The 23226-nt window shown below is 38.5% G+C and overlaps 1 protein-coding gene across 6 annotated transcripts in view; it reads right to left on the bottom strand.

Moving 5' to 3' along the window:
- Positions 1-22240, bottom strand: part of LRRC7 (leucine rich repeat containing 7) — a 589098-nt gene extending 566858 nt beyond the window's left edge. For 4 of the 6 annotated variants that reach the window (XM_089337199.1, XM_051857607.3, XM_089337201.1 and 1 more), the window contains exon 1: positions 22102-22234. In XM_089337199.1, the coding sequence (XP_089193325.1) occupies positions 22102-22103 (2 nt within the window). In that variant the 5' untranslated portion in view covers positions 22104-22234. Of the gene's footprint in view, positions 1-22101 lie in introns of all 6 variants that reach the window. The other 2 variants (XM_051857612.3, XM_089337197.1) reach the window with 2 other exon arrangements.
- Positions 22241-23226: the final 986 nt, after the last annotated feature.

The raw sequence follows: 23226 nt of genomic DNA on the forward strand, positions 1-23226 counted from the left end.
CAGAAAGATTTTTCCTCTTGACATCTATGAGAAAATCACTGTTTTACCAAATAGCTTCTTATCCCTCACCCATTTTATGAGGTGACTATGTAAAATTTTCTCAGAAGTCATGGATATTGATGTGAACTAATAGAACTATAAAACAGAAGCGCTTCCATTGTATTTGAGCATCTCTTCTCTGTTTGATATTGATAATCACTGTTTTTGTTTCTGCCTTATTATTTGGAGGAAACCTTTATTAAGTTTCAAGGGATAAAGAAAATGAACTCTTATAACTGACAGGGCACGGCATCTTACCCTGGTACAGCATCCAAAATCAATGATCAATGATTAAATCTTGTTGTTTTCATAGGAATTTTAAAATTTATTTTTCCATTTAATTCATCATTATCATACTCATCTACTGAAATTAAACATCGGTTTATGTATGTTTCCTACATTTAAGCAATACTGTTATGATTTCTAGCCACCACTTCTTAATGTAGTAATTATCTTTAATATCTATAAAACATGGTATTTCTATTTATTTTTCCTTAATAGTTATATCTCTATAAGATTAACAGAATTGAGAGACTAAATTTCTACAAAGATCACATCTTTTATGTATTTTTTATGTCAAGAGCTCACAATTGATATTAAGACTAGACTAAGAAGCTAGATAGAGCAGGACATGAAATACCTTAACAAAACAATATAGGCAGATGTAGTTAATCCATGGCTGGCATTGTCACTTAGTTGGACCCACCAAGTTGGAAACTCAGAACATGGTACTTATGATCTCCTAAATGCCCTAAAGATATTAAAAACTACCTTCAAATGACATTACAGTCTATTTTATATTTGTATGTTTGTTATTGTAGTGATTTATAGGAAAGGCTTTCCAAATCCATTGATACTGACAATTTTTTGTATATAGCAGAGCTTTCTTAGCACATAAAACATATTTTTAGGCTTCTGTAAAAGTTGAAAAAGTGTATCACATTTGGCTAGTAAATCAACAATTGTTAGCTGCTAAATGTATTGTTAATTTTAGTCAACTGTTAATTCTGCTTATCCATCTAAAATTCCATGCCCAAATAAATTATGAATCAAGAATGAAGAAAACAGAGACCAGTTAACAGGTTAAACTGCTGCCTGTGACATCAGCCTCCCATACTGGCCCTGGTTCATGTTTGGGCTGCTCCACTTCCAATCCAGCTCTTGTTAATGGCCTGGAAAAGTAGAGAAGATGGCCTAGTGCTTGGTTCCCTGCATCCACATGACAGAGACCAGGATGAGGCTCCTGGCTCCTGCCTGTAGTCTGGCCCAGCGCTGGTCACTGTTGCCATCAGGAGAGTGAAACAGTGAATGGAAGATCTCTCTCTCTTTCTGTCTCTCTCCTTCTCTCTCTTTGTATCTGTGACTTTAAAATAAATAAATAAATCTTAAAAAAAAAAAAAAAAGCTGGGCATTAAGCATTAAACTAGGAGAAACGAACAAATATGTGATTATCAGCCACATAATACAAAACAAGATGTCACTTACTATCTGGCTTCTTTCCTCAAAGGAAGAAGCTGTTTAATCACATAGGAAGAGGGAACAATTCAGAGCGAAATAAACTTAAGTATAGATATCAATGGTGGATCCATTATTAAGATCAGAAACTAAGAATGGGTGCTACAGAAACATCAAAATAGATTTAACTGTATACCTTATGGAGTAGTCTTGTGCTTCTCCAAATACAACTGCATATCTACAAGCCTCTTAGAACACCTTGAATCCACAATGGTGTCTGAACCAGTTAAAAGGCTGAGCAAAGGCTCCACAGACATGGACGCAAGGTCCTACATCCCAGTAGACTTTTCATCCCCAAGTGAGGTGAGAAAACTTCCCGACTGTGTTTCTGAGATGAGCACAAAGTTCTGAAAGGGTGGATGGAAAGCTGACATAAGGAGAACACTTAATATGAAGACACTTTAAAAAGTTCATGGAAAATTAGATTAAGCTAATTTTTATCTTGGTGCCAAAAACATTGAAACTTATGCACTATTTTTCATAATATGCATTCTATGAACTCTTTGAAGATGTCTTATGTATGGATTTGAGGTTTTCTTTTTCCACCAAAATAAATGTACCTTTTAATTCCATTTGAACATTTTGAAGTAACCTTGCACACGTACTCTGTAAACAGTTCTAAGCAGATGTTCAGAGATTCTGAAGATAGCTGCAGGGAGGGCAGTTAACCCAGTGGCGGTTAGACACTCAGCAGAGGCCAAAGAGGAAGAGGATGGCATGGGGAGCAGGTGCCTTTTCCACAGTGTGTTACAGTTCTCTCACATACCACTCACCACCACCAACAGCTGCAGTAGCAGCAAAATATGGAGAACAAGGATAGACGAAGGAGATAATGTTTTAGACCACAGTCACTTGATAAATTTGTTAGGAAAATATAAACTTAATGGGTACAAAAATGAGGCCTTTCAAATACTTTGATAGCGATTACAGATTTTAAAAGTTCTATTTTAGTGCATTAGAGTGTGAGGCTGTTACTATAAATTTAAACCTACTAAAATATCACATTAAAAACACCTAATATTTAATAGTTTATAAACTATTTTCACCTATTTACCTCATTTAATTCTCATGACCAAATGATGAGGCATATATTATTATTTTCTTTATAATGATGGAAAAAAACAGGGCTAACAAAAAATATGCAGCTCATTTCAAGTTTCCTGTTGGTATCTCTAGAACCTAAATCCAGGTTTTCCCAGGTCAAAACTTCATCAATATTTTATGCTGGTTTTATTTAATATTTATATATTCCATTTAGAAAACTAAGTGTATATTCTTTCAACAAGAAGAAACAGGCCTGATAGAGTATAAACAGGTTATTAACTTCTTATTGAATCCGTTCATTCTTTTCTTATTCCTTTATTTCTCAAATATTTACTGAATGAATATCATGTTTCAAGAGCTGGGTATACAGAAGGAATATTTATGATATATAATTCTCATTCTAGTGGAAAAGAATTACTTTTAAAATATAAAGGGAAAAAAAACAGTAACTTTCCCTTTGATGAAAGGAGAAAGGTATAAAAAGGTTTTATGTAGAAAATGCCACTTGGAAACTACAATCTAAAGTATGAGTAGAAGGAGTCTGCCAGTATTTCTGGCGGATAACAAGGTCAGGGAAAACAGGACATATTTTTATAACTTCTAACATCTCAGTATAGCCAGAACACTGAATGCATAAAGAAAAGGGTTAGAGGGTAAGTCATAGAGTGTTACACAAACCCACATCAAAGACTTTAAAGGCAGGGAGTCAGTAATAGTTGAATCAGAAGATGGGTACCAGGTAAACCTCTATTTCCCAGAATCTCAAGGATGGAGAGCCCCACAGAGGTAGAAATCGCAAGAGAGGTCCAGAGCAAGTGAGGGATCACCCAGGGTTGGTCCAGGGTATTGGAGTAGGGCAGAAGAGACATAACGAAGTTCTGAACTGGAGAAGCAACAGTGAGGACAATAAGAAAAAGGATTTTGAAAACTATTTAGGAATTAAAGAGCATAAAACTAGAATAAAATGTAAGTAAGAATAAGGGATAAAAGAAGTAGGAGATTTAAACAATAACCTGAGTAATTTAAGATGGAAGACAATTATACTCAGTGAAATAAGCGATTACCCAAAAGACAAACATCATGTGTTTTTCCTGATCTGTGGTAATTAAGAGTACAAAAAATGTAATGTGTATGATCAAAATTGACATTTTGAGATTTGATTATTGTTTAGGGGAGTGAACCAGCATAATGAAGGTCAATCCCTTTCTTTCTCTATTTCTGTCAGTGTCTTTCAAATAGTAAAAGCAAATAAATAAAAATTTGAAAACAACTCCCAGTTTACCAATAAGTAGTAGAATGTAAATCCATAGAACTCCACTATCCTGACGACATAGTTTAAATAGAGTGGAATATTTGTATAAAGGAAAGAATAAATTGAATGTTGTTAAGTGATAATTGAAGGCTTGTAAGCATCAACTTAAGTAGTTCAGGCTTTCCTAAGTGGAGGGAACTATTGAGGACTTATGAAAAGGAAAATTGATTTTGCAAAGAAGACATTCACAAAGAATAATCTGACAGATAAGTGAGGGAGACTGAGGCCAGAAAAGGCCAATAGCATTTAAGTTCTTAAATGTATGCACAAAGAAGAAGAGGGGAAAAAGAGAAAATCTTTTGAGTAGGTCAATATTTTAAACCGACAAAAATTTAAATTAATTTTATTTTATAATTCTGATTTATCCTCTAATAATTAGAGATGGTAACACTGGCTGACTGTTGGAGTAGCTCTTAGCAGCTCTACCACTTAACAATAATAGATTTAAATCTACAGGAATCTCCATTTTTTCAGAGTCACAGAAGAATCTGCTATCCTTTCATTTTAATAATAATTTCTGTGAGTGAAGATTTTTAAGAGGTGAAATTCAGTTATGATATAAAGGAACCAAACACTTTATCCTGCAAAATATTTAAGACAGACAATGTAACAGTTTGCAAATTAAAAGCTTAGAAGCATATATATTTCTAGACAACAGTTTATGTAGTTGTTTTTGAACTCACCGGTGGCTGGCTATGTCATTCTGACAAGGTCAGTGGCCCTCATTGAACTCACTGAAAGTGTTTTATCACATATTATACTCCCAAGAAATGTTTATTTTGTCAGTTCACAACTTAGTCTTGATCTGTGGGCTGATTCAAAACTTCTCTTTTTGTGTTCATGGTACAAATGAGTACTGGCATCAGGGACACTTCCATATGTGATGGGAATTATTTTCAGAAGTGTGACTCAATTTATAAGCATATTACACTACATGAAAAGTATCTACTTATCAAATTAAAAGATTTAAATTTCATCTAGCCTTATACAAATTATGGTTATGTTTTGAAGAAGAAATGAGTATTTATTTCATAAAACTTCCTTATAATTCCCTAGCTTTCAAACAAGAGTAAATTACCTTTTTAATCTATAAGTTGTACTTGCTTTCCATTCTCCCCTTAAATTGTTACAAAGACCTTCAATGCTTATATATTTTTTCTTTTCCTAAAAATCATACTTGCTGGGGCCGGCACTGTGGCACAATGGGGTAAAGCCCTGGCCTGAAGTGCCGGCATCCCATAGAGGCACTGGTTCTAGTCCTGGCTGCTCCTCTTCCAATCCAGCTCTCTGCTATGGCCTGGAATAGCAGTAGAAAATGGCCCAAGTCTTGGGCCCCTGCACCCACGTGGGAGACCAGGAAGAAGCTCCTGGCTCCTGGCTTCAGATCGGCGCAGCTCTGGCTGTTGTGGCTATCTGGGGAGTGAACCAGCAGATGGGAGATCTCTCTCTCGGTCTCTACCTCTCTCTGTAACTCTGTCTTTCAAATAAATAAAATAAATCTGTAAAAAATATTAAAAAAATCATACTTTCTTATAGAATTGGTGAGGATTATATGAGGGAAAATATATATATGCATATCATGCCAAATCAGTTTCTAAAATGATAGGGGATCCCCAATATTACTTTGTCCTCTTTTATTCCATGTACATATAGATTTATTTTGAAGCAGTTTTGTAAATGCTTGAGATATAGCATTTAATAGGATCAGAAAGATATAACTGTGGATCAGTGTAGTTCATGTTTAGTGAACAGGTGTGGCATATCCTGAATAGCATTCTGCATTATGTACAGTACTAAAAGTGAATATGATGGCAGAGGCTCTCCTCAAGAAGTAATCACTTGATAGAAATGTGAAGATAAAAAAAGTGATGACCGCAAAAAGAGAGCAATTAGACTGAAGGGCATGTGTGAAGGCCCTGAGGCTATAGAAAACAGGGCCTTTATAAAACTGAAATAACAATATTTTTAGATATAAAGGAAGTCAAGCTGCAATGTAGATAGAAGTTGGACTGAGACTTGTAGATAAAAATTTAAATTTTTGTTTTTATCTCAAAAGAAATATCAATAAATTGTTTTAATCAAGCTGGGCATAAGATGATCAATTTGTATGTCCAAAGCATGATTAAAGTGATAGTTTACAAGATTATTTAATCATTGCTAACATTTATGTGATATGGGTATTATTATGTTCAGTAATTTATGATTTGAAAAGTTATAATAATTTTCCTAAGGTCAGCTAGCTAGGAAGTAACAATGAAAAAATTAAACATATATATTTGATCTGACTGAAATTCACTATGAAAGCACTAACTACAGATGCCAGGAAAATATAATTTTGACATATTTGGTAAAATAAAAATTTCAAGGCTAGGGTAGCAGATGGCAAGAGAGTAACAGAGGTTATACAACAGGAGTAAAAAGAATTCCATGTCTTCTCAAATAGAAGATCCCCGAAAGACCCTCAAATACTTTTGCCTTGTGAAATAGCAGAGAAATGAAATTCTGAGAAAATAATTATTGTATCCACCTTTTCCTCTGACGCTAAATTTTGCTGATCAGCCTGGAACCCACTTTCATAAAAATGGCAATCAATTTTAACAGGATAATTAATGAGGGAAGTAAGCTATCACAAGCTGTGACAAGTTCAAAAACCAAAGCCATCTGAATGAGCCCTATTCATCAAAATGAGTGAGTCCTTTGGAATTGTGCTTTCTCTGCCATTTTGCTTATTTAGCCAGGCACAGAGGATATTTATTAAGAGACAGAACTGGCAGTCCCAATCCTTCTCTTTCTTGGAGAGGTCTTGCATACACACTGATAATTGGCAAGATATGGTCAACCTCTCTAAGAGTCTTTGTGTGGATAATATCACTATTTGTCAATCAAAGAAAAAAAAATGAGAGCTAAGGCAATGCAACCCTATTTGCACTCATAGGACAATTCAAATGACTTTGCTCAAATAGCTGAAAATAACAAATTATGATTACATTTCTATATAATTTCTCAATTGGAGGGTAAGATATCTTCTGTTAAATTAGGAAGTGAGAAATCAAGAAACAATTATAGCTTGACATGACAATTCTTGAACATAAAACATAGTCATTTTAAACACAGCAGTCTTATTTGTCTCTGTTTTATGCATTGGAGTTCTTTGTAATATTTTGTTTGATAAAAACACAAGTATAAAAACATTGGAAAACCACTGATTTAGGTCCATCACATTACCCTTCAAAGTAGGAATCCAATTTAGGAGAACACCTAATGAAAGAGAAACACAAGTGATCTAATCTATTGACTTCTAAAGAATCCTGTTATTGGCCAGCGCCGCAGCTCACTAGGCTAATTCTCCACCTTGCGGCGCGGCGCCGGCACACTGGGTTCTAGTCCCGGTCGGGGCGCCAGATGCTGTCCCGGTTGCCCCTCTTCCAGGCCAGCTCTCTGCTGTGGCCCGGGAGTGCAGTGGAGGATGGCCCAAGTGCTTGGGCCCTGCACCCCATGGGAGACCAGGAAAAGCACCTGGCTCCTGGCTCCTGCCATCGGATCAGCGAGAGTGAACCAATGGCAAAAGGAAGACCTTTCTCTCTGTCTCTCTCTCTCACTGTCCACTCTGCCTGTCAAAAAAAAAAAATAATAATAATAACCCTGTTATTAGATACATTCCCAATTTTAATTATTCCATCTATTATCAAAATAAAACATTTACATTAAGAAAATATGGATCATGAAGTAAACAGTTTTGAAGATTAAAGGAGCTTTATGAATGTTTATCTCAAAAGTTCCAAATTACACCCATTCCTAAAATCTAAAAATTCAAAAGCACACGCAGATTTTGATAAGAAAACAAAAGTTTACTTCATCATTAAACTTCAGTGGTTGAGAGCCGGCGCCGTGGCTCAATAGGCTAATCCTCCACCTTGCGGCGCCGGCACACCGGGTTCTAGTCCCGGTTGGGGCGCCGGATTCTGTCCCGGTTGCCCCTCTTCCAGGCCAGCTCTCTGCTATGGCCAGGGAGTGCAGTGGAGGATGGCCCAGGTGCTTGGGCCCTGCACCCCATGGGAGACCAGGAAAAGCACCTGGCTCCTGGCTCCTGCCAGGATCAGCGCGGTGCGCCGGCTGCAGCGGCGGCCATTGGAGGGTGAACCAACGGCAAAGGAAGACCTTTCTCTCTCTGTCTCTCTCTCTCACTGTCCACTCTGCCTGTCAAAAAAAAAAAAAAAAAAAAAAAAAAAAAAAACTTCAGTGGTTGAAAGGATAAGAAATTCTGTTTCCCCAAGGTAAAACTGAATTGCTATTAATCTAAATTTCAAGACTTTTTTTTCCAATGTCCTATAACCCAGGGAAATAGCAAAACAGAACAAAGGTAAATTAACTTAAGAATCTAGTAAAATAATTTCAACTCAATCAGAGAAGAAAAATATCAAAGATATATTCTTAAAGACAACTGCATTAAACAGACTGCATGCTGGCTGGATACAGAAGTCAAGGAAGAGACCTAGGACCTCAACAGCTGGTATCCACTACTATTACGTCCAATGCCAGTCTACTTGGAGACAGTTAAGATGGGAAAATGATTTTTCAAAGTATAAATGCTAAGAGGTAGTAAAGATTTGGAAAGATCAAGAATTTTCAATGGGCATTACTGAGTCATTATGACAGTGCGGATGCTTTATCACTTGTTTCTTTGCCATACTAGGTATGGTTATGTGACTTGCTTTGGCCATTTAAAATTTAAAATTGAATGGCCACAAAATATGGTATGTGTGAGCTGAAGCTGTTCTGTCCATCTCAGGAACCAAGAATAAAAGGACCAGGAGTAAAAAATTCTTTGTGAACTATAAATTATAATGTAAAAAGGTGGAAGAAATTAGTATTCAGAAGGAATGGGCATGCATTCATGCTTTCTTTTCATGCCAAGGAGTAATTAAAAGGAAACCAAGATAGTAATATAAAACGAGTCACTCTAGTGCATGCCCAATTTTAATTTATTTGAAAACTCTTTTTCTTGAAAAAAGCCTTTGATTATTTTCCTCACAGAAGTATTTAATACACTTTCAGTAATTTTATATGTGGGTAACTGTTTATTTTTATAAATTGGTCCTCTGAATCATGTTTCTTCAACATATCAGCCAGTTATTCAATTCTTTCATAATAGCATCAATGTTCTAGTTACATCTGAACAGATTAACTACCTGAGATTTTCCAGTCAATAAGTTGTACCTCCACATATCTATTTTTTCATGTCAGAGATCTTGAAATAATCCTTGGTACCACACTTTTTCCCTCACTAGCCATTCCTCCATTATAAATTCAACAGTGAATCCGATGGTTTCTGGAAAGCATATCTTTGTTCCCTATACCTCTTTCTATTCCCAGTATGAAAATTCTAGCCCAATATACCTTTATCCTTGCCCAATCTACTGTAAACATTTCCCTAATTTATGAATCCCTATTTCTGTTCTGGCCTTTGTCTAACAGGTTTTAAACATAACAGCACATGAGATCATTTTAAACTATCAAGCAGTTCACCCTACTTTTCTGCTAAAAAAATATTCAATAGCTTTGAATGCAAGATGGAAATCTTAAATTCTTGACCTGCTTATTAGGTCCTGGAGAAAGCACAATAAATATTTAGAATGAATAAATGCATGCATGAACTTTGGTAAAATATATAAACAGATTAAAAAGTGGCAGTTCCTGTAGATATTATAGCTTTTTATTAAACATTTTATTGCAAACTATCCAAACTATGCATAATAAGAAAATACATGTCAGTGTCACTTCTTAGATTTTACTACAATTCAAAGGAGGGGTTACAGAGTAGAACAGTTTCCGAGTTCTTGAACTTCTCTGGCTTATAAAATATACTAGTGCACAAAATTACAATTTGAGAAAATCAGAGTACCTAGAGCCTACAAAGTTTTCTCAAATGAGCTGATCTTTATATCTTTTAAATATTTATTAATTCACATAACTAATCAGTGATAAAATGTGACATGTCACATGTCACATGTGACAACATAATATGTTGCTCATAGTACATGTGGAATGCCTGTGTACAGGCAGGTCTTCATTCAGGGCAACTGTTCAGGGACCAGGGTGACACAAGTTTTATCACAATACATGCTTCTACATCAGGGGAAGAGTAAACATTGCACTGGGTCATAAATATTTCAATTCAGAAGAGACAGCTTCATTTTTTGTTTCTGTTTCATTGGCCAGAGCAAGTCACATTGGCAGGCATAACTTCAAAGAGGGCCTAAAGAGCAGGATCCTGTGATGTTCTCAGGGAGATGGAAGAAACCCACAGGAACCACACTAACGTTACAGGGGTCACTTAGTGCAATCACAAATTCATTCAATTATTCATTCACACAAGATGTGTATTTTTCTGCACTAGGCCCTGTATATGTACTGGTTTTGGAGACAGTCATTTAAATGATTATTTAAACAACAAAGCTAGGAATTAATGACCTATATATATTGAAGCATCCTTAGAAAACCAACTCAAAATGATCTTCAGGTGATCACACAATTTAAAGATTTGATCACATTATAGGAATAGTGTAATCAAGGAATTCTGAAGTTTCATTATATTGCATTCATATTCAGTTTTTTATTCAGTTAAGCACTCTATATAATTTACTAACAGTGATCTTTACTCAGCTTAATGGTAAATTTCTTACTTAACAGAGGAGAGAGTAACAAAATCTTTAGCATCCTAGAGTATTTTATTCTCTTCCATTTCAATGTAAATATGAGAAAATAATCTTATTTTTATAATGTAGGCTCATCAGATTATAAATTCTCACTCCCAATAAAATCTCCATACTAAAAATATTCTATTTTATCTATTGTTGAACAATAATATTAAAAACTATCAAATGCAATTTAAAACAAGAAAATTTTATATATTCCCAGAAGCCAAGTACACAACTTTCATTTTTCTGTATTTCCATTTATTCTCTCCCACATGATCATATAAAGAAAACCCTACTGGGGAGAAAAGGGGGAAGACTATTTAAAACATATTACTTTCTATAAATGATGGACAACTTTACACGTACAAGGAAGAGGTGTACTCTTGTCTTGGTCACACGCAGAAGCAAGAGGAGTAACAGCTACATCCTAGGACTAAGTGCAGAGACACTGTTATGACAATGGTCCCCACCATCACTTAGGTTGAAATTCAATTCCCCGTCAAGGAATTAAAAGGCAGCACCAGGCAGCATCCTGAAGAGGTGATTAGGTCACTCACAGATTAACAGGTTAACTGGTTATACCAACCACAGGACTGAGAGCCAGTTTGGTTCTGACTCTCAGATGTGTTCCTCTCATCATGTGATGCTTTGGGACAATACAGAGTCACTGCTAACAAGGAGGCTTTTAACAGACCTCGTAGGCCCCCCGAACCATGAGTTGAATAATCCTTTATGTTATATAAATTACCCTCTTATATTCAGCTATAGAATATACTAACACATTAATACATTGACATGTTATTCACATATTTGTCACCACTGCACCATTTCTTTAGGGGCTCAATTTACAGTGAATTATTAACAGCAGAGAAGATATAACACCTTGCCAACTGTTAGAGAAAGCAAATGCCTTTGGTCTGGATCAGGGAGGGCATTTAGGGTGGGAAACATAGCATTATTGTAACTAAGAGGTTGACATGCATACCAGGGCACTTAAAAAAGTTTATGAGGAAAAAATGAATAAAAAAGATTATTTTTGGGTAAAACATGTTTGCAGTCCATGAACAATTTTTCACAATATGAATTTACAGGGACTTTGGAAGTACTCTCATACATTTATATTTAAGTAAAGCAGACATTAAAATACTTACTCCAGTCTTTTTTTTTTTTTTTTTTTTTTTTTTTTTGACAGGCAGAGTTAGACAGTGAGAGAGAGAGAGACAGAGAGAAAGGTCTTCCTTCCTTTGGTTCACCCTCAAATGGCAGCTATGGCCAGTGCCATGCGCTGATCCAAAGCCAGGAGCCAGGTGCTTCTCCTGGTCTCCCATGCGGGTGCAGGGCCCAAGCACTTGGGCCATCCTCCACTGCCTTCCCAGGCCACAGCAGAGCACTGGACTGGAAAAGGAGCAACCAGGACAGAACCAGCACCCCAACCGGGACTAGACCTGGGGTGCCGGTGCCTCAGGCTGAGGATTAGCCTAGTGAGCCGCGGCACCAGCCTACTCCAGTCTTCTTAATTTTACAATAAGGTAAATGCATCTGCAATTATCTTCCCAGTTTTTCCAGTTTTCAGTGTTTTCTCAAATGAGCACATACTACTCTCCATATAGAATGATTTTGTTAATCCATATATTAATTCATCATAAAGTATATTTTATATGAAAAATAAACATGTATAGAATTTCTAGTATTTTCTCCCTGTAAGGCAGTTCAAAAGTATACATTTTTTTTTGCACCAAGCCCTCCTGAGTGTCTGCTGTGTATGTTTGTGTGTTGCATGCATTTTGTCTGTAGGAAGCAAACTTCAGATAAGTGGGGTAGAAAAAGCAACCAACCAATAAACACAAAACATTTCTTCCTATCTTACATGTCTAAATAACATCTCATGAAATAAAATTAGAGATTTGAAATGACAAAACAGGTATTATTATAAGGGTTAATTTAAACTCTGGACTGGTAGAAGTTGACATCCTGGCTTACTGTTAACATCTAGTTTTAGGACTTTCAGACTCTGTCATGTAAAATGGTGTGTGGGATTATATTCACAGATGCAGGAATATGTTCTGTTCTGTTACACCCACAAGTTTCAGAACAGTACACTGAAAGCTGGCATGAGTAAGAACCCTTCCACAAATGAAAATCACAGCTAATGGGCTGATATGTGATGGCTAATTTAGTCATTATGATGTATTTTCAATTTTAAATATTATTTCTGTACTAAGTTTTAATTTTCTTCTTTAAGAGAGTTACTAGGTGAGACTGCACAGGTATCACTTGCTTGATCAATGCTTTGTAAACATTACTATATTTTATTGTTTTTAATACAAGTATATGTTTTGAGACATTTATAAAATTATTTCAAAAATGCATTCTAATTATTGCTAATATGTTTTGTTGGTAGGTTAAAAACAACTTTCTTTAAGTTTCCCAGCAACTAAATTTTCTAGACAATGTAAAGTCTCAAAGGGATAAAGATCACATGTTCTCCTTGATCTGTGATAACTAATAGAGGACATGACAGGCAATCTGTGGAAGTGAAATTGATGCTTTGAGAAGCAATGACTTGAACAGCCCTTGTCTTGACTGTTCAGGAATTTTTTTTAATATACTATTTGTTGAACGCGTATCATAAACATATGTGTATAAAGTCAACTGAAAATAGATCTCAGTAAAAAATAAGAGTGGGAATAAGAGAGGGAAGAGGAAGAGGGGTTGGGAGTGTGAGTGGGAAGGTGGACACAGTGGGAAGAATCACCATGTTCCTAAAGTTGTAATTATGAAGTCTGTAACTGTAAAGCTACACAGTTCTGCATACATTCCTATGAACTTACTTCTAAAGGTACAGTTAGAAACTTGCTACAGGACCCCAAGTCCCCTTAAGCTGGGTGGTAAAAATACCATCTTAAGTTTTAAAGTGATCATATGGATAGGATGAAAGGTCTGGTAATAAAAATAGATAAAATTAAAAAGGAGTAAATGCTTCAACATGGGAAGCAGTCCACATGGTAGACTCATAGAAGGGCAATTGTTTTAAATAGCACTCTGACCTCAGAATCAGCCCTCAAAGCATTCCGGTCTGGCTACAAAGCCCACAAGAACATGTCAGGCTTGGAAAGCCAAGAGAGTGTGGGAAAAATGTCCTACATAAAGGACCTCAGTGGGTGAGACCCCAGTAGAAAGAAGTTGTCATCAAAACTCCCACCTTGCTTATGGCCTTGTCTAAATATTTACAGAATTTGTGGATTCAAAGGCTTCCATAGCCTAGGCAGCTCATGTTAAAAGCCTCAGGTGATCACCGATGTCATACACAACAATGTTAATCCTTAGATTAACAATAACAGTCACTGTGCACTAATTTCCCATGCAGGACCTCTATCCTGAAAGAGTTGTATTAGAACTATGTTTAAGTGCTCACAAAAGATGTATCATTCTTGGGTGCTTCTTCAAAGTTAATTAAGTTTCTAAAAAACAAAGTGAAATTAACTTCAAGATGTAATGACTTTGAACAGCTCGTCTCAACTGTTGAGTAATAGTATTTTTTTGTTTGTTTTTGCTTTTCTTTTTCCACGAAAACTGTTGAACTATTTACTTAGTATAGAGTTGGTCTTCTGTGTATAAAGTTAATCGAAAAGTGGATAATGGGACTGGGGATGGAAGAGGGAGGGGGGAGGAGGGATGGAAGGGCAGTATGGTAGAAAGAATCACTATATTCCTAAAGTTGTACTTATGATATGCATGAAGTTTGTATTCCTTAAATAAGTAAAATGCTTCTTTGGGGGGGGGGAATAAAACAATAAAAATTAAAAAAAATTAAATGAAAAATAATCCAAACTTGTTTTGTGATAGAAAAACTATGTCACAGTACATATATAAACTGATTTAGAAGTGAGAGGGGGCTTGATATTTCTAAGGACCCTTAAAAATGTAACTTTGTAATTGGAGAATATTCACAGAAATGAACCTGTTTAACAAATTCCAACAGTATCATATTTTATCATCCTGAATAGAATACTTTCCTAATCAGTACTTAAGATAATGTTTTATAGAAAGATCCAATGCTAAATCTTAATTAATTTTGGTAGGAAAGCTCATTGATCAGCCCTTAACAAAATTAGAAAACTCAGAGAAATAATTTACTGAAAAAAATGAACATTTTTCTGCCATCCAATATTCATTTAGCAGGAATTATCCTTAAAAAGACTAATAATTTAAATGAACATTTTAATTTACATTAAGAAAGATTTAGTACTCAAATATAGAGTGCTTTAATATTAGTAAAAATTAATTCCATATTTCTCAAATAAAGGCATCTTGGTAAAAATAGAATTTTAAATAGATGCTAAAATTATAGCATTATAGTCTGCCTAGAAGTCAAATCAAAGTGGAAAGCTAAGGCAGCTGTCCAGAAAACTTAAGCCAAATAAAAACTATAGGCAAAATGCAGGCCAAAAAAGAAATGAAAAAAGAAATGTATTTTGGATGGTGTCATCATAGTGGCTTGCAACATTAATTGGATGTATCAGATTATAGTTCCTTTATCCCTATTCCTTTGCTTAAAGAAGGACTCCAACAGTTTCAAGAGGGAAGTTTTACTGGCAGAGGTTGGGAGCTCAAAGATCTGTTTATTTTGCCGTTTCTTCCAGTAACAGTTGTGTGATCTTGAACACGAAAGCAAATTTAGCTGGACCTTGGTTTCCGTTTATACAAGGAGGCTCTCTAAAGCCTTATCTGGTTAAGAAGCATTATGGGCAGGTGTCGTGGCTCACTAGGCGAATCCTCTGCCTGTGGTGCCTGCACTCCAGGTTCTAGTCCTGGTTGGGGTGCTGGTTCTGTCCCAGTTGCTCCTCTTCCAGTCCAGCTCTCTGCTGTGGCCTGGGAGTGCAGCGGAGGATGACCCAAGTGCTTGGGCCCTGCATCCGCATGGGAGACCAGGAGAAGCACCTGGCTCCTGGCTTCGGATCAGCACAGTGTGCTAGCCGTGGCTGCCATTTGAGGGGTGAACCAACGGAAGGAAGACCTTTCTCTCTGTCTCTCTCACACTAACTCTGCCTGTCAAAAAAATAAATAAATAAAAATAAAAAGAAGCATTATGAACTTAATGAAATGGTAAGATTATGGGTTTGTGTGTGTGTGTATGTGTGTATGTATTTTGTGAAGGAGAACAATTAAAGTTATATGTGCAGTGTGCTCAGTGTTCAACAATATGCTATTACCCTAAGGACATCACTAATATTTAACACTCAAAGTTTAACTAGGTATTTGACTTAATTACAATAGCTTTTATAATTGTCTTAAAAATTAATCACACTTGAAATAGGCAAGCTTTTATCATATGTTAAATTACACTGACTCAGAATATCACTGGACAGTAAATATTCAATGTGCTATGAGTGTTTAGCATATGTGGTCCCAGGTATACATGTCACCATCTGACATGACTTGGTAAGGTGCCTGCTGGTGACAAGAACTACAGTGGAGAATGCATTAAATACAGAACACTTAACTAATTACTACCCAAGAAGTCTAATTATGTGCAATTTTAAATTATTTTCATTATACCATCTGTGTCATATTAATTCTTTAAATTCAGCTAGTATATTTTAGCTTTTTATCCATCACTAACCCTTTAAGTGCAACAAATGTCTTCATAACCCTTAGCACTATTTAAGTAAGGTCCATTACTTGTCTTTCCTTCTACTGTCAAGAACTTGACAATGCAGATAGGCTTCTGTAAAATATTTTACACTACATAAAAGTATCTTTTTATTTTATTTTTATTTTTTGACAGGCAGAGTGGACAGAAAGAGAGACAGAGAGAAAGGTCTTCCTTTGCCGTTGGTTCACCCTCCAATGGCCGGCGCGGCCAGCGCACTGTGGCCAGCGCACAGCGCTGATCCGATGGCAGGAGCCAGGTGCTTCTCCTGGTCTCCCATGGGGTGCAGGGCCTAAGCACTTGGGCCATCCTCCACTGCACTCCCTGGCCACAGCAGAGAGCTGGCCTGGAAGAGGGGCAACCGGGACAGAATCCAGCGCCCCGACCGGGACTAGAACCTGGTGTGCTGGCGCCGCAAGGCGGAGGATTAGCCTAGTGAGCCGCAGCGCTGGCTTAAAAGTATCTTTATCTCTTTCCATATAGTATAGAATTCCTGTATTTTTTTTCTGGGTGAATTAAGTAAAATAGCTCTTATCCAACTGTATTTCCAACTGGTATTTTCCTCTATTGGTTCTGTTCTGCTGTTTTTCCCAGGGCCATCTTCTCTTTCTCCCTGTGAAAATCTCAAAATGATAATGGCAGTACTTATGTATCAGTATGCTTGTTTGTTTGTTCAGGTCAGCCTCATTTTATCTGTAATTGAAACTAGCAGCTTCTCACTTGTCCTCTTACAACTTTATCTCTTGAACACCAGAAATTCTAATTCTGTTTTAAAAATTAGACAGCCATACAGGTATTTTGTTGTTGCCTTGTTTTACTTAACGAATTTGTCATAACGCTCTCTGGGGCATAGTAATACCATCTCCTTGCATTAAATATGCTTTCAGCCTTACAGGATTTCATTAAAAGTAAAAATACCTGCTTCAACTGAAGAAACTGAATCTTTAAGAAGTCAATAAATGCATTCTTTAAACAACGAAAACTTCTACTTCATTGTTAAAATGACAAATTATGTCAATGCTAATATACATTTCAATATTTCATTCCTAGTAACTATTATTCCTCTTATGTGTTTTAAAGTAAAATAATATCTTGTATAGAGATTTTAAGTGTATCAGGCTTTGAACAATGTAACAAAAATGAGTGTACACAGGAAATCACTTGGGTTATTAAATTTATTTAATAATTCCCATATGCCTTTGTGTGACAAATGATACTTTTTCTACTGTGATTAATAATTTAAATAGCATATGGCACTTTTCCAGAAGTTTGTAAACTGTATCATGTTTTAAAGTAGACATGACAGCTATTGATTCAAAATTTGCTATATTAAAAACTTACCTAATGTACTTTTATATGAAAGACTCTAATGTAGTATTAAATGGTTCTGTTATGAATTAATTATGCTTAGAAAATAAATAATAGCATTTTCTGTACCAATATTATCTGTTGATCACAAAAGTAATATTATTGTCAAGTATGTAGCTCACTCTTGGAAAGCTGGTCCAACATTTTAATTTCTCATTATATATCAGGGAAAAGAACTGTATGAACTACAGATGTCCATTGTTTAATAACCCCCAATTTTTGTATATGGAGAAAAGTACAAGATATGGAGAAAAAGGCACAGGAATCAAATCTGATTTTAAATATTGGTCCATCACTTTCTCACTATGTGGTATGGACATATCATTTCCTGTCTTTAAACTTCAATTTTCTAATCAGTAAAATGGTGAGAATAATGTATATTATAAGATAATTTTGAAGTAAGGTAGGTGACATTATGATTACAGTTCAGGCACTATGGTAAAAGATGTAAGATAATCAGTGATGCTTACCAATTTCTGAGCATATTAACTTAATTTTAAGTTACAAAATAGAGATATTTGATGGCTTAAGTGACATAATTTTAAAAGATACTCTGCTATCACTATTCACAATACAGATTTACAATTATTTAAAAAGCTCATTTGTATGTCCCCACAAAAATATGCTGCATTTATTCAAAATATTCAAGCTACCTTTCATGTAGGACTTTGCCATGTTATTAGATGTGCATTAATGTTATAATTTAGCAGTCATGTCTAACTGTGTCATTTTAAAGAGACTGATGTAAATTACCTAAGATTACATTCTGGAAGTACCTAAGGTTTTCTTACTCTTCTTTCACTATTTCAGAATAATATCCTGTAGTCATGAATATTTCTAAGGATTCAAATCTTATTCACAGAAAATGTTTAAAAGCTTCATAGAGGAAAATTTTTATAAACTTGTGGTCACTATCTTCTAAAAATTGTTGATTTGCATGACAACTTTTGAGTTTCTACTGAGAATTCACAATTTAGGATTTTAAGACACATACAGAGCTCATCTATGAAACTCTTCTGCTTCCTCATTATAGGTTATAACTGTTACACTCTAGTATAAACCACTATCTTAATATTATCATTACATTTAAAATATTGAAATACTCAACATCTCCCACTGATTAACTAGACTCACAAAAATAATGTGGATAATACTCTACCAACCTGTCATTGCTACTAGAACAATAAATTACATAATGTCTTTTATGAATGGTTGTTATAATTGACAGGTTGAATGAGTAGCATATATTTTCAAAATTCAGAATTTTGAAAAATATTAAATAATTTGTTAATATGGAAAATTTAATGAGAATCCATAAATAATTCCAATGATAATTTATCAATAGTTGTTTACTCTTTGTGTACTTGGTTGACTCTGGAATGCAATTATAATATTATAGAATGTGTGATCCCCTTTAAAATGAGAACAAAGTCTTTCAGAAAATAGAATTGTAATATCAATAGATATAATTTTGATATATCTATTAAAATCTAATGTGTCTGAAGTTTCCAAGTGTTGTTAAAAAGTATATGCTTTAAGTCATGGTTAAAGATATTAGGTTTTTACATCAAATAGTATCATACAATATTATGTATTGAAAGAAGGGCTGAGAAATATCCCGAAAAATTAACACCAGGTAGATAATATGGTTAATAACTCTATTAAGAAATAAGGATTCATATTAATTTGTATCTTTCCATTTTTAAAAAAAATCCAAAGCATAAATTCAAACACAACAATACTTTAGGTCTATGTTCTATATTTTACAGAGGAATTAAAAAAATTAAAAGCTCGTGAAAGAAAGTAGAATTAGATTTTAATTAAGAAAATGTTAATGTCAGCCTAAAGCTATGCTAAAATTCTGAATAAAACATGGCTACTGTAATTGGACCAGATCTGTTTCCTTAGGAAGTTGTTTCTAATTCTGAAGCTGCATATGTGCAAGCATAAGTGATGGAGAACGTAACGGTTGCCATGGTTAAGTACGCATCTTTTCTTGGACAGTCAAATGTTTAAAAAATGTATAAGGAGTTCTCATGATATGTTATGGAAATTGATTCTGCTTTCCTTACCACACAAGTTAGTATGATGCAATGAAGTAGGAGACAGAAATAGCCCACAGTTTAAAAAACTTCAGCCCATTAAGATGGCTTATAAAAAGTGGAGTAAAGATGATACAAGAAATCTCCAAGTCAGGTCACTCTAAATTAGTGTTGGGTAGGCAGTAGGTTCTAACTCCACTAAATTAATGAATAACCAGACCGTAGGACATTTCACAGCCCTCAGATAACACAGGAGTCCAAATGCAGTCCTTGCTAAACACACCTCCAGTATGCTTTTGTCTTGATATTCCTAAGGAAAAATAAACATTCCTACATCCCTACTTTCTCATTCTTTCCTAGCTGGGATCAGGGGTTTCCAGGAGGCAGGGACTTGAGTATCATACTGTCTTTTGCAAAAAAGATCTCCTGGTGGTTCCCTTAGAATCCGGAAGTCAGATTAATGAAGCCCAGGATAGAGGCGTGACACTGGGACTGGAGAGGTGGTAAGTTCTGTTTGGAATCCAGGCAGGTTCTGAGGCGCTGAAGAGCCCACGTGTGAAGGGGCTGGAGAACTTTTCCACCGCTTTCCCATTGGAAATGCCTGATTTTTAAATAGGGGGCCGGCTGGGGGGAGGGGTTAGACAGAAGGTGGGCAGTAAAAAAGAAATGGCAGAGGAGGTTTCAAGCCCTTCACAGCTTATCGATTTACGCATGATCTTTTCCCCCTTTATTCTCACCTCTGGCCAACTTGACTATTTTGCCCTTTTATAGAACGACTTAAGCAGCCGGGATGCTAAGCATCTCATAGGCTCAGCCTGGAACAAAGAAAACCGAGTTCCTAACACTGTATCTCTCCCGTTGGAGGGATCACGTGTCCTGCTTTCGCTGGAATGCACTCTTCTCGCCCACGCTATAAAATCTCTATTGTGCTTAGAAATTTTGCTCACACACAAACTGCTTTTCATCCATCACGAGGGCTACATTTCAACGTATACAGGTACGTATATTTACCTGCTGACCCAGTTACCCCTGCAAGTAAATTCGGTATGTCCAAGGTGTATTGGGAAAGTAACCGAAAAGAGCAGGTGGAAGACCCCCGTGTGTCACCCATCCCACCCCACCCCCCTCGCTTTTGGAAGGAGAACTCCGAAAGGAACGTGGGAGTCGCAGATGGTTCCTTTCTGAAGCCCATTCCCGGGAGTTGTGAAAGTGACCCCTTCCCTTCTCCGCCTCCCGCTGCGCGCTCCCGCCCCCGCCCCCCCTCCCCAATTCGTTCCCTTTGTGCCTTGGTGGGGAGGAGGCTGCGAGAGAGGAAAGGGAGGAGAGGGCGGAGGCGGGTCCTTTATTCAGCCCTGATGGCCGAGAAGTAGTGTAATGAAGCAATTTTGCAGCCATCTCGTCTATTATGAAGTCACACTGTCTTTAAAAGCAATCCATGCACCCCCTACCCGCCGCCCCTGTTCTTGACTCCGCAAACAGTAAAACTGCAGACCGCCAGTAGCCAATCTAACTGCCCGCGAGCCAGGGTGCCAGGATCACCTTAATGCTAATGTGCTTCCCTTCTTCTTTCCTCGTAGGATCCGAACCAAGTCCTGCATCCTAAACGCCTCAGAAAGGAGGATGCAAAATGCTGAAGGGGGCCCCGGCTGGATGGGGAATAGTGCAGGTTCACCAGCTTCTCAGTGCAACACAAAGGAGATGTGCAGGCAGGAGTTGTGTAGCTCAGCGGAGGGGGCCATCATTCTCCCTGACTCCCAGGGAAAGCGTTCACCCTACCGCCACCCCACTTCTCTCTGTCCCCCAGCCTGTCATGGTCCTTCCTCCACTCCATCCCCACAAACCCCACCCTTTCCCACCGAACCCCAATGGCATAAAGATCTCCTAACTGCATTTGTCAAATCCATACGAATTAAGACAGTCATCCAACACCTTCCACAATAAAGGGACAAGTGCAACCTGCCACAAGTGTGTGTGTGTGTGTGTGTGTGTGAGAGAGAGAGAGAGAGAGAGAGAGAGAGATTAAACACGCGCTTCATCCCTCAGACACCTCCTGGCAAAAGCAAACCGAGATGCCCAAGATAACGAAGAGGAGCTTTAGCCAAACCTCAGCTGGAGCAGTGGTCCCAGCACCAGCTCCCAACGTTCGCTCTTTACCTCTCCTTTTCGCAGTATGTAACCCTTTAGGGTCTCTCGCCAGCCCAGACCACTCGGTGTTCCCGTGCACCCGCCCAGTTAGCACCCAATTTCCAAAAGCCCTGAAACCTACCACATCCCCGCCGCCGCCTCCGCGGCCACCGTGCGAGCTACTCGGAACGAGCGCCCCAGCCTCGCGCCCTCCCGCCCCCGCCCCCCCCGGGGGGGAGGGAGACCCTCACCTCCGGGGAGACCCCCGCAGTCCCCTCAGTCACCGAGAGAAAGTGCCTTACTCACATGGCCGGTGGGAGAAACTGCCCATGAGGTTCCGGAGAGCGAGAGAGGTGCAGCTGCCAAGGATTATTCCTTAAAGTGCTCGGTGGTCCGCAGTGGAGTGGGCGCGAGGGTCCTCGCAGGAGGAGGAGGAGAGGGGAGGAGGAGGACGAGGAGGAGAAAGAGGGGATTCCAGGCAGGTGCCACGTTAGACCATGGTGCCGGTGCCCTTCAGGTGGACGGCTGGAGAGGTTCCCGCGGGAAGCGCCGAGGGGAAGCCCGAAGCGCCGGCGGGGGAGGCAGGAGCGCGTCCACTCCCCAGCCTCCGCCTGCCCTGCGCGCCGCGCTAGCGACCGCAGCAGCAGCGGCAGCGGCGGCGGCGGCGGTGGCGGTGGCGGAGGCGCAGCTCCTTCCCCACCCCCAGAAGGCTCCACAGACAATAAATCCTGGGCGGAGAAGAGACGAGCAGGCGAGGCGAATCGGGCACCCAACTCCGTACCACGCTCTGCCCGCAGCTGCGCCTCCGCGGGGCGAGGATCCCCGGGGGCCGGAGCGCAGTGGGCAGCTCTGAGGGGGCTGTGCGCTCCCGCCGCTGCAGGCTACTGCGGTGGTCCGAGTGGGCAGCTGCAGCCCCCGCCTGCGCGAACCCGCGGCCGGGAGGCTGGGTGTCCGTGGCTTCAAGCCCGGGGTTCGCCCGGAGTGGGGTCTTCCTCAGTGCAGCGGCTCGGCGCACAGGTGCCAGGATTGGCAGGCGAGGAGGCGCTGCTCGTGGCTCTCGCCTCCCCGCTCTCCCCGCCCCCTCTTTTCCCACCCCCTTTTCCGACGACACCAGCTGCAGCTGCTTCAAAGTGTGAAAAATGTCAAGGAGATTTTAGAATGATAGGCGCAGGTGACCATATTCACAGCTCTCGGCCGCTTCTGAGGAAATCCTCGCTTGCCCCCCTGACCTCTACTCGGGCTTCCTCAAATTATGAGGAGAAAAAGCCCAGTCTGGCAGAGAATGGAAATGCTCGCCTGCTCCCGGCTCCGTCCACACAGCCAGCTTTTTGAGAAACGGGACCACAAACCGAGCTCTCTGGGGTCCTCCCGCTGACCACGGCGCGCGAGGCAAGGTGGCACGAGGCACCGGGCCCAGCAGCGCGCGGCTGC

The sequence above is a fragment of the Oryctolagus cuniculus genome, chromosome 7, assembly GCF_051225735.1.
Source record: "Oryctolagus cuniculus isolate XC-2025 breed Fujian yellow rabbit chromosome 7, ASM5122573v1, whole genome shotgun sequence".
Taxonomy (NCBI): domain Eukaryota; kingdom Metazoa; phylum Chordata; class Mammalia; order Lagomorpha; family Leporidae; genus Oryctolagus; species Oryctolagus cuniculus.